The 18,084-nt window shown below is 34.3% G+C and overlaps 1 protein-coding gene across 1 annotated transcript in view; it reads right to left on the bottom strand.

The window, feature by feature from the left end:
• LOC111406479 (valine--tRNA ligase, chloroplastic/mitochondrial 2) overlaps window positions 1–17,501 on the bottom strand; it is a 20,877-nt gene extending 3,376 nt beyond the window's left edge. Inside the window, 19 exon segments of the mRNA XM_023035896.1 lie at window positions 188–325; window positions 449–559; window positions 1,840–1,951; window positions 3,082–3,171; window positions 4,495–4,715; window positions 5,119–5,235; window positions 5,338–5,455; window positions 5,550–5,698; window positions 6,946–7,029; window positions 8,643–8,718; window positions 12,878–12,945; window positions 13,031–13,083; window positions 13,771–13,824; window positions 14,140–14,231; window positions 14,798–14,892; window positions 15,338–15,421; window positions 16,685–16,811; window positions 17,129–17,213; window positions 17,306–17,501. Coding sequence (XP_022891664.1) covers window positions 188–325; window positions 449–559; window positions 1,840–1,951; window positions 3,082–3,171; window positions 4,495–4,715; window positions 5,119–5,235; window positions 5,338–5,455; window positions 5,550–5,698; window positions 6,946–7,029; window positions 8,643–8,718; window positions 12,878–12,945; window positions 13,031–13,083; window positions 13,771–13,824; window positions 14,140–14,231; window positions 14,798–14,892; window positions 15,338–15,421; window positions 16,685–16,811; window positions 17,129–17,213; window positions 17,306–17,453 — 2,022 coding nt within the window. The 5' untranslated portion in view covers window positions 17,454–17,501.
• Window positions 17,502–18,084: the final 583 nt, after the last annotated feature.

Genomic DNA, 18,084 nt, shown 5'->3' with positions numbered 1-18,084 from the left:
GTCAACAGAGTCCACTTATCCTAGTATGTCATTAATTGTTTGTCATATCTTCCTTCTTTCTATCAATTAGGTGAATTTCTACCGTATTTCCTTCTTAGTTCCACTACTTAAGTAGCTTCTTATAGAAGTCTGGGGCAACAATCATCTATAAGATATTAGTAATGAAAAATCAAGAGTTTTATCTGACCTTAAACGCCAGCATAGCTTCCCAAGCAGATAAATCACTTTGACTGGGCAAATTTTGTAACAAAAACTTGCCAGCATTCCATAATTTGTTGGTGAATGCTTTGTTAGAAGTCAACCTCTCAGTTGATAAATTTAGATCCTGCAACAAAAAAGATGAACATTGAACAACAATTAACATTACAATTTATTTACTAATTTTTTTTAAGCTAAAACAAGAATGTTAGCACTATAAAGGACCAAGATGTTTTCAAGAAGCACGAACCTGACCAGCAGTTCCCAGAGAAAGAGTGAAGCGCAGAGCATCAGTTCCATACTCTTTTATTGTATCTAATGGATCTATGACATTTCCTAATGTTTTGGACATTTTTCTACCCTGAAAAATACAAGCACAATTAATCTGATATCATATTATATACAAGGAACAGAAGAACAAATAACTGTGTGATAAAAGTATTCAGTACAAGTTGCAACGGTGGGTGGAAAAAAAAAATATTTATACAAGTACATGCCTGTATGTATTGACTGTTCAGGCAGGCAGTCATTTAAGATCCTTCCAAGAGGGAACTCAAAACTTCAATATTAGTTACCTCATTAGTAGACTTCGAACTTCTGCTGTAAATTATGTTATGAATTTATTATTTCAAATTACAGATGATATATTTTACCAAATTGTTAATATCAAATTATAATATTTGAACATTTTAAATTAACTACACAATTATTTTAAAATTAGTACTCTAAAAATATGTGCATTAATTTTCTAAGATTATATATATTAAGATTAGGGATAGGATATATTTGTAATAATTTTGTTAAATCAGTAAAGGATATTTACCAGTAAATTACTTATTTTGACCATTAGTGATGGGGAATAAGGATAGAAGATATAGAAGAAGACAAGGTTGAAGATATAGTTTGATTTGAATAAGATGAAATAGTTTTATTATATAGGATTTATTTATTTACCAAGATTTAATTTAAATTTAAGTTTCTTTACTTTATAAATAGGACGTAGGATTTCATTTGTGACTAGACTTGATTATTGATTTAATATTAATTATTTCTTCCCCAAAATTATTTTCTATTTTCTGCCATCTCTTTCTCTTCCCTATTTCTGTGTTACGTCGGTTAGGCTTCCCTTGTTGTCAAAATATAAGTTTTTTACATTCAAGAAAAAAAGTAGATAAAACTAAACCAAACATGCACTTATTTACCTCTTGGTTTGAATTGCCGTTGGTCAGAACTTTATTCAACTAAATTTCTAGCCACATTGTTTCTTTTGCAAGGATATCATTAAAAAATTCAAACTACATGTAGATAAAGCAAAAAATTATTACAAAATAATCATTGTTTCAATATCATATTGCAATATGGATATCAAGAATATTAAACAAATCCTGAGTTTAAACCAAAATAAACAACAAACATGTCCAATTAAAACAAACTATAATATATGCACGCAAACCTTTTGATCAATTGCTATACAAACACTAAACAGAAGCTTGCAGACAGAAGTGTTATTGGCAAGAGAAAATAGCCACATATACAAACATCTATGCTTACGGCACTTGAAAACAGGTTTGTTCAATTTTATTTTTATTAAAAACATAGGTACCAAGTGCAACATCATCACTTGAAATATAATCTACTCACTTGAGAATCTCGGATAAGTCCATGAAGATAAATATTTGAAAATGGAACTGTCCCGGTGAATTCAATTCCCATCATTACCATTCGTGCCACCCAGAAGAACAATATGTCATGCCTGTTCAAATAGTAAAGCTTTTATAGATCTTAACACGCTCAACTAACTTCATAATCTTTCATAAAGATCTCTTCTAAAGAATAATGATGTTTTGCATTAACAAAGGAGTTATACTAAATGAGTCTGCCTTACAACCTGAAGGATTCAGGTTGGTTTCACAGAAGACAGAAAGTGTGCGCAGCTCAGCTTGAAAGGGAATTAAAGATTTCATAACAAACTTTATCCCAGGTATAAAAAAACTTAATATAATGCAAACTTCACACTTATTATTTCAAGAGGTGGGAATTAAAAGAATTCCTTTGGCCAATAATCTTAACTTGTTATGGGGCAATAGCCCCACATGGAGCACCAGGTAGCATAGACTCTAGTTGTAGTTGAAAAAAGGATGGAAGAATCCCTTCTTGCAGCGATAACTCTTCCCTTATTCAAATACTCTACTGCCAAAGAAGTTTTCAGATCAAATCAGTAAGAACTATATGAAGATGAAGCGTGATTTGGATAGTGTCGTATGAATTTGACCTCAAGATCTCTTCTCCCTGTTCGTACCAAATAAATGATCCTGACTTCTTGTAGCATTTAACACCTCTTAACCAAAATCTTAAGAATCATCCAGTTTATGCCATGTACAGAAAGTTACATAATAATTACTAAAATATTTCTGAAAAAAGAGTAGAAATCGAATTATGTTACCAGTAAATATTGGCATGAGCTTCTAGAGGTCATTGCTAAGCAAAATGAGGCAGCTTGGTGTTTATTATAAGTTAAGCCACAATAATAAAAAGAGGACATCATGCTACAGCGAAGAAGCAGGGCATAATTACATCACCATTCCTAAAGACAAACACCAAAAACTTCAGTATTTGAATATCCAATATTATAACTCTTCTTCATGCATCGCATCTTCCCAATGAGTTAAATATAATGAGATGGTAATGACAAGCATAACTTAATGTTAGTCCAACAGTATGCATTAATGCTGTGATTGACACTTGAAGTGCCTAATTGATTTTCTCAATGGCAAAAAAGGCACCTGGGCTCTGTCCTCAAGTACATAAAGTGCGCTCCAAATATGGCAGTATATTCAGAAATAAAGAATATATAGGAAAATGCACGAGTCAAAAAGAAAATACCCAGTTTCAAGAACTGATGTTGGATAGAACCGCTTAAAATCCTCTGCCAACACATCTGGCCAACCAAGAGTGCTGAAAGGCCATAGAGCACTGACAAAAAATCAAATAGAATGGATTTAATAGTATTATTTTTGTGGTCAAACATATATTATGATCCATAATGTGGACAGGAAAGCATGCAGGTGTCAAAGTCCAAATCTGGATAAAAATTCAAGCCACTTTTTGTATCGGCATATGAAAACCAACCAATTTCAGAAGAACAAAAGTGAGGTAAGAAAGAAAATAAAAATTAAACTTTAATCAACTTAAATCTCTAGAGAGTTCAACATCCCCACATTGGCTCTTCATATTCCCAATGTATAGTTAGACTCTTTCCTCCTTTTCACTCTAACCAGCTCAAAATGGATTATTTTTGGTAAGCATTAATAAGCTCCAGCCAACCATGAACAGAACCAACACAAGCAATTCCATAAACATTTCTGCCTTACTACAGTGGAGATGCCTGGCATTCAGCTCTTCAACTCTAATAAAACCATGAGAGCTTCTTCAAAAAGAGAAGACAGGTTATTTACACTTCATACGACGATAGAAGTTTCATTACACAATAAAGGGTGCTGTGTAAAGAGCTCTTTCCAACATTTGTAGCGAAATATACAAGAATGTTTGAGAGAGCCATGTGGAACAGGAAGGCATTGGAAGTGAAAGATTTTTAGTCGAACCCACCAGGATATTTCTGAAAGACCACCACATCATCAACCAATTGTACATTTAGAAATCGCTGCAATCACTATGATGGGATGGAGAAACAGCATTGAGACAAGAAATGAGAATATTTCCTTGGGTAGGAGATCTAAAGCATTACCTACATATAAAGAACTATTAATTTTTTCTGCCAAGTCTAATTTCTTTTTTTTTTCGAAACCTAATATTTATAAGAGACTCGTAGATGCTTGATTAAACTTTGTATTAGTGATAAACTGATCTACTGCATTTCATCTGCTAAACTTTTTCCATTAATTGTACAAAAAGTTCTAATTCGCTAAAACCATACATAACACAACTACAAACCTAAATAGCTGGTCATTCCAGCTTCTGCAATACAAACTAAATAATTTATTACTTGATAATAAATAATGTTCATCACATGGTAGTATAATCCCCGAACATTTTGACAGCTAATGGTGTTCTATCTCATGGTAACCAAGAATAACAACCATTGAAAGTGTTTCCAACAGAAGTTCAAAGAATAATGTCAGTGTGTATTATATATCGAATGTTTCCACATGATTTTCCAAGACAAAATTCTTTATGAAGTACAGCAAAAAGAAGGTAAAAAGTGTAAAAAAAAAAAAAAAAAAACGTGATATTCGAAGATGGAAAGAAGAATCTGAATCCATATTTGAAGCAACAAACCTTGAAAACCAGGTGTCAAGAACATCTGGATCCTGATATATTTCAACATTTTTCCCATACTTCTTGTGAGCTTTTTCAATAGCTTCTTCTGTGCTCCTAGCAACTATGTATTCCTCTTCACAGTCTTTGCCCACAATGTACCAAACTGGTATGCGGTGTCCCCACCATAGTTGTCTGCTTATACACCAATCCTTGATATTTGATAGCCAGTGATTATATATCTAAGATCAAGCGTAAACATGTTAGGGAAATAGGAATCTGTGGGCTCTTTCAAAAAACTAAAGATAGACAATTTGCGAAAAACCAATTGTGTAAAAAAACTGTATAAGACGACATTAATGGCATGTCTACTAAGGTGAATTTGACAACAGCAGACAACATGAAAAGAAAACGTTTAAATTTTATTCATAGTACGGTCTAGTACTTGGTAATAAACAAGCCCTCTGCTCAAGAATTTGCCGAAGGAATGCCCAACTTTAATGTTGAGGCAATAACCACAAAATATTAAGCTTCAGAAGCTAGATAAATATAAAATAAAGACATACATTGCACTAATAGGAAAGACTAAAGGAAGTCAAAAGAGCCCAAATGAAGTGGGTAAAAGAAATCCCTAAATGCCCTTACCTTCTCAAATCTTTCAGGCACGACGGTTATTTCTCCCTTGTCAACTGCTTGAAGGGCCTTCTCAGCCAAGGGCTCCATTGTCACAAACCATTGCTTGCTTACTAGAGGCTCTATTATCTAATAAGAAGAAAAATGCTTATGATAAAAGGTCAACCAAAAAACTTCATTATGCAAAGTTCATTATCAAAATTTGAACAAGTAAAGAAATAGAAATCGCACTTCTCCACCACGTTGGGACCTGGGAACTCTAAGAGTGTGGGCTTCCTTTTTAACTGCCAACCTTGTCTCCTCAAGATCGGACCAAAGTTTCTTTCGTGCCTCGAACCGATCAAGACCACTGATTGTTTTAGTGCAATTATAAATCATTAGGCAGAACATAGAATCCTTCACCAGTCTTCAGTTTTTTGATATCCCAAAATTTTAAGCCATACCAGTATAATCCAGCAACTTCATTAAGTGTCCCGTCTTTATTCATCACATTAAGAATGGGAAGACCAAGTTTCCGTGCAAGAAGGTAGTCATTGTGATCATGGCCAGGGCTTATCTTCAAGACACCAGTTCCAAAGTCTTTATCTACATACTTCCATATCAACAAGACGTGGTATATTTAGATATAGGATATCCATTCAGAATAAGCAAGACATGTATAAAAATAATCTCAACAGTTGATAAAAAGAAAGAGACGAATGGATATTATACGTATAGAAGCATAAAGCATGCAGTATTGGAGCCTTTTCTTCCTGACACAAAAGAAATCGTATGAAGATCACAGTCACATAGAATAATCAACTATTATATGTCTGTTTACTCCTGATGGATGTGTGGAAACCCTGTTATTTTGCTTTTTGCATTTTGTTTCCAAAGTTGTTAAAGCAGAAGCAAAAGAACATGGTGCTTTTAGAAATCAAAACAAGGTCTTATTTTTGAAAACATTTCACTCATTTCTAGTAATGGCCCAGCAATTGTGACGCCAGCTATTACATGCCACAGACAACAAAATCTTATACTCAGTTCTTTGATTAAAAATCTAAGAATGTGTCTATGTGAATGCATGGGTAGTAGATGAAATTTGGAGTTTTAATTGCATTTTTGCAAATATACCATGTAGAAAATCATCAATTATGGCCACAGAAAAATGATGAATGGCTAGTGTCAAATTGCTCTACAACAATTGAGAACAACTGTAACAAACACCACCAAGGAACATGTCAGTATGCCAAACATTTAAAAGCATACAGTCACATAGAATAATCAACTATTATATGTCTGTTTACTCCTGATGGATGTGTGGAAACCCTGTTATTTTGCTTTTTGCATTTTGTTTCCAAAGTTGTTAAAGCAGAAGCAAAAGAACATGGTGCTTTTAGAAATCAAAACAAGGTCTTATTTTTGAAAACATTTCACTCATTTCTAGTAATGGCCCAGCAATTGTGACGCCAGCTATTACATGCCACAGACAACAAAATCTTATACTCAGTTCTTTGATTAAAAATCTAAGAATGTGTCTATGTGAATGCATGGGTAGTAGATGAAATTTGGAGTTTTAATTGCATTTTTGCAAATATACCATGTAGAAAATCATCAATTATGGCCACGGAAAAATGATGAATGGCTAGTGTCAAATTGCTCTACAACAATTGAGAACAATTGTAACAAACACCACCAAGGAACATGTCAGTATGCCAAACATTTAAAAGCATAGATAGATCATAAATCCATATTGTTGCACCTTGAGAATTCAACACTTCTAAATACTAATCCACATGTAAGGCCGCACTGTGTTGATGTCAACAGAGAGAATGATCAACATGGCAACAGCTGTTTTACCTTGTCTGAAATAATGGGTACATGCCGGCCATAAGTCATTGGGACGATAGCCTGCTTCCCTATGTACTTAGAATAGCGTTCGTCCTAGGAAACAGCAATAAGAAAATATCAATGGAAACCATTCAGGAAAATAAATGTTATCTCTTATCTTATTAGAACCACCAAAAGCTAGTATAGAAGATTGGATAAATTACAAGCATCAACAAAGTTAATTTAAGGTAGTATGCTACTAAAGGAATGGGCAAGGACAGAATGTACGAAAGCATCAGTAATTAAGGCAACTTTCCAATATCCTTTAGACATTATTTCCTTACAAAAAGGTTGACTTTTGTGAAAATTTTCCCACGTGTTACTCTATAATACAAGATAATTTTTCAGGCATTGGCCCAGTTTTTAATTGCCAGTGCATTATAGTAAAAATAAATCATGCAGTTAAATAAAACAAAATTAAGCAAGAGCTGGCTCTGGTTTCTTCTTCACGTTCTTCAATTAGCCACTGATGAGCTCTTTTTCTCACTTTCATGCCTCAAAATTGCATCCAGGGAGATTGAAATAACTTATCACCTTGACTCACAGACCTATTTATAGACTCACGTGATCCACTTAATTTCACCGCAAACTATTTGGTTTCACTACCCTTCTTTTACCCATTAGACATGTCTGGTTGTTCAACAATCTTCTAAACCCACCTATGGCCAGTTTCCTCTTGAAATACCAGTGAATGTTGTTAGCATGATACCTCATTTTATCTTGAAGGCCCATGTTCTTCTACATCAGTAAACAACTTTGCAATGCCTCCAACTTTACCAAAATAACAATTGTTGTAGCTCCTACCCACACTGAAGATTGTTGAACAACCAGACCTACAAACCTTCAACTGTGTGGCAACCCCCGAAGTTCCTTTGCATCCACCTCAAGCACAAGTCACAAACTTAGTGCATTTCCTCTGCTCCTTATGCCACTCGTTCTGAAGATTATATTCCCATGGCCTGTCTTCTCTTCTACTCTTATAAAAAGGCATCGCTGGTTCCAGACTGTTACAATTAGGAGCGCTGACCAACTATTCCATCTCATGAACACATGGAAGTCTTTGGGCAGAAACCTTCCTCTCTTCTAAATTATTCCAATAAGCCATTGACACTCAATCCCACAATACTCTACATCCACCTCCAAATCAAATCACCTCCCTACTTCAATTCATGAGACCCCAACACAGCTATGGCCACCCCCCTTCACCATAGCTGTCCCCGCATAAGATTTATCAAACCTTTACTACATGTTGAAGCAATTCTCTTCAAAGAGCCCCCTCTCAAGCAGGCTGGTTTCCTTTCTGGCCTAATACGTGCACAATTATTGATAAGGGTTGGTTCTGAGACCTAAGCTCAGGACCTTTACATAATCCACCATGATGAACCATCTTATCTAAAAGCTTAAGATGTGACAAATTGGACAAATTTATTTATTTAAATTGTCTTCAACATCGCATATAAGTCTGAATGATAGACTCAAACCAACTAAACAACAAAACCTTTTGCAACTCCTGGCATTAGAATAAGTGTTTACTTCCTTATTATAAGATAAATCATTTCCCAAGGAAAAAATGACGACAACAAACAAGTTAGAGAAAAAAATAATTCATGGTCATCTAAAAAGCTATTACTTCCCGGTATAGATTAGTGGGAAACAAACAAATGTACCTCAGGATTCACTGCAATAGCCGTATCCCCAAATAAAGTCTCTGGGCGCGTGGTAGCAATTGTTAAGAAGTCACTTCTGTAAAGGGAAGGACAGAAAATTGCACATAAGGACGCTTGAGAAAAAAGGACTTCTTCAGGGTTCAATTTGCACAAGCATTCAAATGGATTAAATATATGATTTCATATTATATTTTTTTGCCGATCTTTTAATGCACCGATCCTTTAATTGTAAGGTGCATTCAACTTTTTCCCTCTGGTACTCTATTCTTTTCCTCTTTCTATGAATTCTTTCATAACTACCTATCAAGGATTTCAAGTGACATAAAAATATCATACAGGATATTTTCAATTGCTTTGCAAAGTAAAAAAGCAAGTGCATTTAGACAGCAAAACTGCCACGTTTTCTTTTCGTTAATGATGATGCTATAATGAAGAAAAAGCAGGTAAGATCCTCACATAGAACATTTTTAGTGGCAGTAGCAGACAAAGGCACATATTCAGAGAGTTGAATGTTCTTTATATTTAACATGCATTACTCAAAAATCAGGAACTCTGTTATGTGTATAATAAAGTCAAAGAAACAATTGAAATCAGCACGAGCGTCTCATGTATATAATAATGTTTTTGCTTCTTTATGCATTTATTCGTTTTCTGTTTTGTTTGGGAAATGCGGACTACTCACTCATCAGTTCCAGACTTATCCGAGCATGGGATGCAGACATGGAGGTTACACTCCTATTTCTCATCTGTTCTTTGTAGATGACATAATTATTTTCACCAAAGGCGCCCAAAACGATCTATTCAGAGACTGCTTAATTGCTTGGAAAACTATGAGGGCATTACTTGCCAGTTGGCAAACAAAGATAAGAGTGGACTCATTTTGCCTTGTAAGGCATCCACCGCCCAGAATAGAAGACATGAGCACTTGACTGGATTCCAACATCAAAAGCCATTAACCTATATGGGCATTCCTTTATTCAAAGGGGCTAACCGGATCTTCCTATATGACAACCTCATCAAAAAGGTCAAGAACAAAATCTCTAGATGCGCACATAGACTTTTATTTTAGGGAGACTGGTTACACTATTTAGGTATGTCTTATCCTCCATTCTACTTATCTTCTTCATATTATGCAGCCTTCTAAAGCCATACTCACAAGGCTGAAGAGCATTTTTGCTAGATTCATCTGGGACTCTAAGCCCTTGTTTGGGGTCCATTATTTTAAAAATGCATTTTTCTCTCTTTTATTTTTAATCACACATTTTTCAATAAAATAATATTATACATAAACCCAAAACTTTTTCCTTTTTTTAACCACACATTCTTTGTAAAATCACTATTCCAAAATGTATTTTCCCCAAAAATTGATTTTATTGGAGCCCAAACAGGGGCTAAGGATCATGCACACAGACTACATTAGAGGAGATGGAAGGAGCTTTGCAGACTAACTGATGAGGGTGGACTAGACTTTAGGAGACTTTTGGACATTGTCGATTCTTTCTCTCTAAAGCTTTAGTGGTTATTCCATATCCAATGATCTTTATGGGCTCAGTTCATTTTGGACAAATATTGCACGGACACTCACCCTCTTCTTGCTACTATTCCTTACTCAGCGTCATCGACATGGATATATTTAAAACAATTTGGCCCATGGTGGAGTCACACATCGCTTGGCTTCTTGGCGCTGAACACATTCTTTTGGCATAGGTTGGTAATTCTACCTTAGCATCCTTATTTCCTCATCAACATCACACCATTCAGGTTCACGATTTCTTCAATGACTCTGGATGGAATTTCGACAACTTACTTCAGGTGCTTCCACCCACTATGATTGAGAGCATAGGGAGAATACCCCTATGTTCCAAGGTACCTGATCGGATATGTGAAAAGACACACCAGATGGCAAATTTGCTACCGAGTCTGCATGGCAGCTTGTTCATTCGAGATTGCCTCCTTTTGTGTTGGTAACCATGGCAAGGGCTATTACCAGTCAATGTGTCCATTCAACGACTGATTGGTTGTCCTTGGCCTCTCGTTGCCAGTGCTATCAAAGATTGAAACATTTCCACACTTATTCATAGGGATTAGTATATCGAACTAGGTTTGGCATCACTTTGCTGACTTATTCCAGATACCTCTAAAAGGAGTTAAGAAATTCATCAATGCCTTCAGAGATAGCGATACTCGAGATAGTTTGTTCAATGTGTCCACATTTGCGCTGTCCTTCCTCTGTTGATATTTTGGTTTATCTGGACTGCAAGGAATGATGCAAAGCACAGGGATATTGCTATGGTGCCTTGTCGTATCATTTGGAGGGTGTATCACACTATTTCTCTTCTAGGTCGTTTATTTCGAAATATCCACAAGCAAAAGGATCTGGCCATCGCCAAACTGTTTGGTATCTATTTGACCCCTCTTTCCTTGTCACCCCCTATCTTAGTTTGTTGGCGCACTGTATCAATGGGATCGATGATTACGTCAAGGATGAATTTTTTAGTGGTGGAGACATTATTCGTGACTAGGATCGACGGTGCATCAGCTCATTCTCTTCTTCGTATGGTGATTGCCCTATTCTTGAAGCTAAATTATGAGCTATTCTAGACGGGATTCTTCTCGCTCGAGGACTTAGACTTTCTTACTTGTGGATAGAGACATATTCCTCTTTAGCTATTTACTACATCATTCATGGAACCACGCCATGGTCCATACAGGGTGCTCTCATACATATTAGACATCATCTTTCATTTGATCAAAACATAAATTTCCAACATATACTTTGACGACAATCAGGTAGCTAACTTGTTACTTTAGGTTGGGAACAACACCAGTTCTAAGAGTTCAAGTTCGAACTCCTAGACCTTTCCCGATGATTACACACCCTAGTATGGATTGACGATTATGGCATTCCTAGTGTTAAGAGGGCAATAGTTTACTTTTGCTTCTTTACCCTTGTAAGGGAGGTAGTACCTCCTCATTTACTGTTTCCATTACTTTTGCTACCTTGTTGAAGGTTAGGCTCCTGCCCCCTTCCCATGTATTCGAGTTCCATATATATTATGGTTGGAGAATCATAACCCTCATCATCGTCCACTAGTTGAGCCCAAAAACACACTAAGGATAAGTTGATAATTTGCCAAAAAAAAAAAAGAACAAGTATTTTCCAGCCTTTAAAATTGTAAGTTAGGGGCTTTTGATAAGCCCCTTTTCCATGGAAATGGAAATTGATTTCCACCGTAAACCAAAAATGCATGTTTGACAGGTTTTTTTTTCTAGGTAATTCATTTCCCCACTTTCATGCCACCTCAGCCATTCATTTTCTAGGTTGTTGGCCGATTTATTTTTTTATTTTTTTGGCAATGGAAACAAATTCTATCCCTAACTGTAAAAAAAAAAATTCTTTTAATTGACAATTTTCATGTAAAATAAAGTCAAATGAACACCAAAAGATAGATAATTTTCTTTACTTTTTTTTTGCAATGGAAACAAATTCTATCCCCAAAACCAGTAAATGTTATCCCTTTAATTGACAATTTTCATGTAAAATAAAGCCAAACGAACACCAAAAAATACTTTTATTTCTACATTTTTCACGTGAAAAATTTTACCAATCAAACACAATAATAGACAATTCCCAGTAAAAAAAATTTTAGGCAATTCAATTTCCTGGAATTCATTTTCTTTCCACCCAAATTCCATCTTTACAATCAAACGAACTCTTAATGTTGTAACAGAATAAACAAAGACAAAATTAGCATATCACTTAATTTTTTAATGTGATCTTATTCATTATTGAAAATAAAAGAGTCCGCATGAAGAAAGCATGTCAAAATCAATCACCAGCTACCAAGTTGGTAATATTAAATATCTAGGGACTAGCTTGATAGTTTTCAAAATGGTGAATTGGCATAAAATGAGAAAGTTGAACTTATAGAAACAATAGGATACGATAAATAGAAGATTGATACTCTCACGACCAAGAGAGTGGTACACTTAGAGAACCTATTTATGATTAATAGAATATGAAAGAAAGAAACCAACAAAGAAATAGCAAGATGTAAGAGATGAGACAATGCCACAAGCTAAGCTTTAGACAAATCAGCAATATAGGTTGGAAAAAATATATATATATTATAATTCATTACCACATGAAAGCATCCTGCAAGTAAATACTTCAATGATCAACATCAATTAGAAGTTCATTAAAATTGAGGTTTAAAAAAAATGTGCGATAATACCTCGAGCCACCAGCAACACGATACTTGATATAATATAAAGCACCAGGTTCCTCAGAGTATTCTACTTCCTAAAGACAGGAAGAAATCAATCTCCAAAGAGAAGATTTAAGCACAAACAGCAGAAGTAATGTGACCTAGTTCCACTTCACTTACCAAGTCAGAAACTGCAGTCTGCAAATTTGGTGACCAGTTCACCATGTAAGAGCCTGCAATAGAATATTTGTTGCTTTATCATTTCAATACATTGGGGGAATAAAAAAAACTCAGTTGAAGTAGTCATTATAAAAGCAACTTTCTCACTCTATTTTTCTACACCGAGTGAAAAGTTTTGATCAAGAAAAAAACTAATTAACATTAGCTCAACATAAAATCCAAAGGAGAATTAAAAATAAAAAATAAAAAATAAGACGACGACAACTAATTAACAACCTATGTTGTTATTTAAAGGGGTGTTTGATAGGCATTTTTATGTCATTTTGGAATAGTGAAATGTGTGGTTGAAAAATAAGGAAAAATTTTTGATTTACGTGTAATATTATTTTAATAAAGAATGTGTAGTTGAAAAGCAGAGAGAGAAAAATGCATTTTAAAGAAAATGGCTACCAAACGGACTCTAAATATTTGAAAGAAGATTGACGTATTTCTTTATTTATGATCATCTTTCTTCCTGTATCAACTTAAACCATATTAACTTTAGACACGAAAAGTAAAGGGTTGACAAAAGTGTTCTATGAGGACCATCACTTGATGCATCTGGATTGAGAGGATCAGTTTTGATAATCAAATAATTCCATGAGAAAAATTAAAATATTGTTCCCCTCAAAAGTCTAAAACGTGCATCAGACAATTTCTGATTAGCACCTATGAAATTGTTAAGCAGAATTAGAGCATACCTTGGTAGATAAGGCCCTTTTCATGAAGCCTAACAAAGGCTTCAACTACCGCTCCTGCAAAAGTGGATAAAATAAAATCAAGAACAAAGTAAAACATTTGATGTAGTAAAATAAATTTCACTCTGCTTAATTATTAAAAATAAATAATAATAACCCATTAGCATTTGACAAGCAGAACAAAAGTCTTAAATAACTGTTAAAATGAAAATAAGAAAAGCAACCCCACAACAGAAATTATAGAAACTAGATAACTCGACAAACTTGGCACAATATTACGAAGTATACCAGGCACTGATATTTCCACATAATCTTGAATATTATACAGCACTCATAGATGTTAGAAGATTTACTGGAAAAAAACTGTCTTACGACTCAGCTGAGCATCTAGGGTAAAATGTTCTCGGGTCCAATCACAAGAAGCACCAAGTCTCCTGATTTGATTTGTAATGGTTCCCCCATACCTGAAAATAATAGGCTGAATAAGGATCCATTCACAGAAAATAAAAAATATTGGATGGAGATAAGAGAAAAGGGCACCATTTTTTACCAGATTAGTTTCCGTTATAATACCCCTTCCTTGAAGGAAAAAAGAAGGAAACATAAAAGTGAAGAAATTTGAAGACGACAACAACAACAACTGATTCTTCTATGACAATAACATTTTTTTGATTTCCATTACGGTACCTTATTGTGAACTACGTTAAGTCTCTTCAGACTCCAACATTTTTCTCTTTAATCTAAACTGATATTTGGTATTTACCTCTAAGCATTTTAACGGGTTCTTAAAAAACTTCCATTAACAGCAATCATACCAGATGGAATAACAATCAATTAAATTTGAACCATACTTTCAGAAAGAAGAACCACTTCACGTGATTCAAAAAGATAATTGGTAGATGTCTTGCATAAAATTCATAGCTAATGGCCAGAAAATGGCACAAGAGTTGATAATTTGATGCATGGATGAGGTAAATAGTAGAGAAAAATGCATAAGAGTATGAGGAAGAAGCAGGATGAATAAATATACTTCTCTTTCCATTCCCATACTCTCTTTGTAAATTCTTCTCTACCCAAATCAACCCTTTTTATTCCTTCCACCTCCAGCATTCTTTCCACAACCAGCTGAGAGAAAGGGAAGTTCAGATCAGACCAAAAAATGAATAAATAATAGGCTCTTCCAATCATAACAAGCAAAAGCTAGTGAAAAGAATAAATCACATGTATCACAACTATATCATAAATAATAAGCATTTGAAAGGAGGCCAAAGCATCAAGGATTGTGGTTCAGAAGCACAAGACCCTGCAATTGTTTTACATAAAAGTGGGATCCTCCTAAATAACCAAAAACTGTAACTTGCAAATCAGTCCTTCACCATACATGTTATAAAGGCAATCAAATTACATGATTAAATCAAATTACATGATTAAGTAATATTATTTGGTTTCATGTACCAAATTTAGAGTAAAATCTATAACCACACAAGAAATTGATTAAACAATATCTAATGAACGGAACCAGAAACAGCAAAACATACAACAACTTATAGCTTTCAGAACTAGCAAAAACCTGGGTAGCAATACCAGCATGATCTGTTCCAGGAAGCCAAAGTGTTGGTCTTCCCTTCATACGATGGTATCTCACCATAATATCCTGCAAATGTAAACCACAGAATTTAAACGACTTGGACATATCACTATTTAAAATTCCATACACTATTCAACTTTTGCTAATATTATACCATCTTGATTTAAATTACTTTTAGTTTTAATTAATCCCTGATTTGAATTCATAATTAGAACGATAATTTAAGAATAAAGGAATCAATCTTACAAAAAGGTCAGACCGAACCATTCATAACTAAGCTGACAAGAGAAGGTACATATTCTATTAGTTTTCTCCATAGAAGAACCATTAGAAAAATTTCCATCTCCCTTGAAAGGGATCTGTTTATAGTGATGAGATCACAAAAAGATTTGAGTATTTATTTGATAAATTATTTAATGGAAGGTAAAGTGTGGGTGTTTAAGATCCATCAAAGCCCTTGTTTGGGCTCCATTTAATTTTAATACATTTTTCACTTTCTTCTTTTCAACAACACATTCTTCAATAAAATGAGATTACATGTAAACCCAAAACTTTTTCTTCTTTCTTAACCACACATTCTCCAAAAAATCACTAATCCAAAATACATTTTTCCCAAAATTTTATTAAAGTTGAGCCCAAACAAGGGCAAAATCTATTAAAGATAGAAGTGTTAAGTATCTAAACCTAGAAGGTGAGGGATTAAACTATCAAATTTCACCGGTTGTTGGGGGATTTGAAGATAAATAAGCATTGCAGAAATAAGCATACTGACATAGATGTGTAGCCATACTAGAGTGCACAAAGTAAGATATGAGTGGCACAATAAAATTAAAGAAAGAAAGCCTAAGTGTTTGGAGCACATACTGGCAAACCTAAAGAAGCTCTCATTTGAAGTGATTCTGCAGTTCTATTAGAACAGATTAGAAGAGGAAGAGGTATACTGGTCGTTACTGTGATTACAAAATATTAATTCGTCGAGTGTTCATGGAAAAAGATTAGTGTGACGGAACTAAGTTTTTATTGGAAATAAAGTTTACTTCGTTGCTTTACGATAAGAATATGTAGTTTGTCTACTATAAACTAATCCCAGAGACCAATTATAACCTATATTTATACAATGCATACGGAGAATTTAAAACATTACATGACTTCAGTTTTCATGAAAGAGACTCAAAAACATAATGGACATATGTCTTACAACCCTAAGAAGTATTTAAAATCATAATCTATGAAAAAGAGATTAGAAAGGGCTATATATAAAGTTGCAAAAAAGACAAAAAAATTTCAACTTCAAAAAAAAAATGTTAAGAAACTACAATATTGTCCAACCTCAAGAGTTACAAACATAGCATGCCCCATATGCAATGAACCTGTAACATTAGGCGGTGGCATTGAAATTACGAATGGATCACTTCCTGTGTCATAGTTTGGTTTGAAATACCCTTCAGACTCCCACCTAACATCCATAGTATTTGCTCGTTAAAACATCATATTCACAGATAATAAACTAAGGCTTGAACTTTTCACATTGAAGAACCATTTTTTCCAGTGTAAATTAGAATGCTAGACTACAGCACTGTTCGTATTACGGTCAGTCAAGGTTAAACCCATATTTCATCCTATCTTGCCAAACCACAAAATTTTATATACTACATTGCTCTTTGAAGGTTTACTTTCTGAATTCGCATGCTATGGTGTTATCAGAAATTCGATCATAAACAAAAAGAAACGATTTAAAATGAATACGCAACTGGCTTCCTAAAATGAAATTACCATTTATAAATCCGTTCTTCAGTTGTAAAATCAAACGACTTTGCTACTTCTGGCGAAGTGAATACACTACTATTAGCTGCAGCCACTGAAATTACAGTAACGATCAAAATATTCAGCGATAATAGATAAGCGATAAAAGATAACCTTTTGGAGTTTTACATAAGGTTGCTTGCTTACCGGTAGCAGAGAAGAACCTGCGAGTGAGACGGACGAAATGCGAGTGGGAAAGAGTGATGCAACGACGGCGTTCGGATGAAAAGAGTAGTGGATTGAGTCTGTAAACAGAGCAAGAAGAAGATAAGAGAGAGGGGTTGGAGAGAGCCATTCTTTGGCTTGGAGGTTGGACCCCGGTCAAACTACATGTAAACCCCGCAACCACAAGGCTCCCTTATTTTGAGTGAAATCGCTAACTTGGAAATGTATTCTATTATTGAATAATTTAAAATATTTTCCACAAACGATTTTCCTCCAACTCCTCCTCTTGCACTACTTCTTTACTCTCTTTTCCGTACAAACTGAATAATTCTCGACAAAAAATGTGCATAGATTTTGATAAAGTTCAGTATTTTTCTATTATAATTAGGGAAGAAAAACAAACACAAAAGTGAGCTACTGAGACGAAGCTTACTTGGTTTTGATTTTTTTGATAATCACTTTTTTCTATGCCTTTTCTAATCATACGTTCCAATATAACTTATAGTTCATATTTTATATTTTTTTCAAAATTTCTCATACTTTTTAACTATGTGTTCCCAAAATAAAATTTAAAAAAAATCGAGTAATAACTTTTCAAATAATTAAAATCAAACAAGTGCTAATAAATGTTGTAGGAGCTTAGCTTCTATGCCCGGATATTCATTGGATGTGCTTGTTGAGTTCGTTGTGTTATATATTAATCCTGCAAATTTTATAAATGGTTTTCATTTTTAATTGCATTTTTTAAATGAATTCACATA

The sequence above is a fragment of the Olea europaea genome, chromosome 12 (assembly GCF_002742605.1).
Source record: "Olea europaea var. sylvestris chromosome 12, O_europaea_v1, whole genome shotgun sequence".
Taxonomy (NCBI): domain Eukaryota; kingdom Viridiplantae; phylum Streptophyta; class Magnoliopsida; order Lamiales; family Oleaceae; genus Olea; species Olea europaea.
Note: the sequence above shows the minus strand (reverse complement) of the source record. Positions and strands in the feature narration are given on the sequence as shown.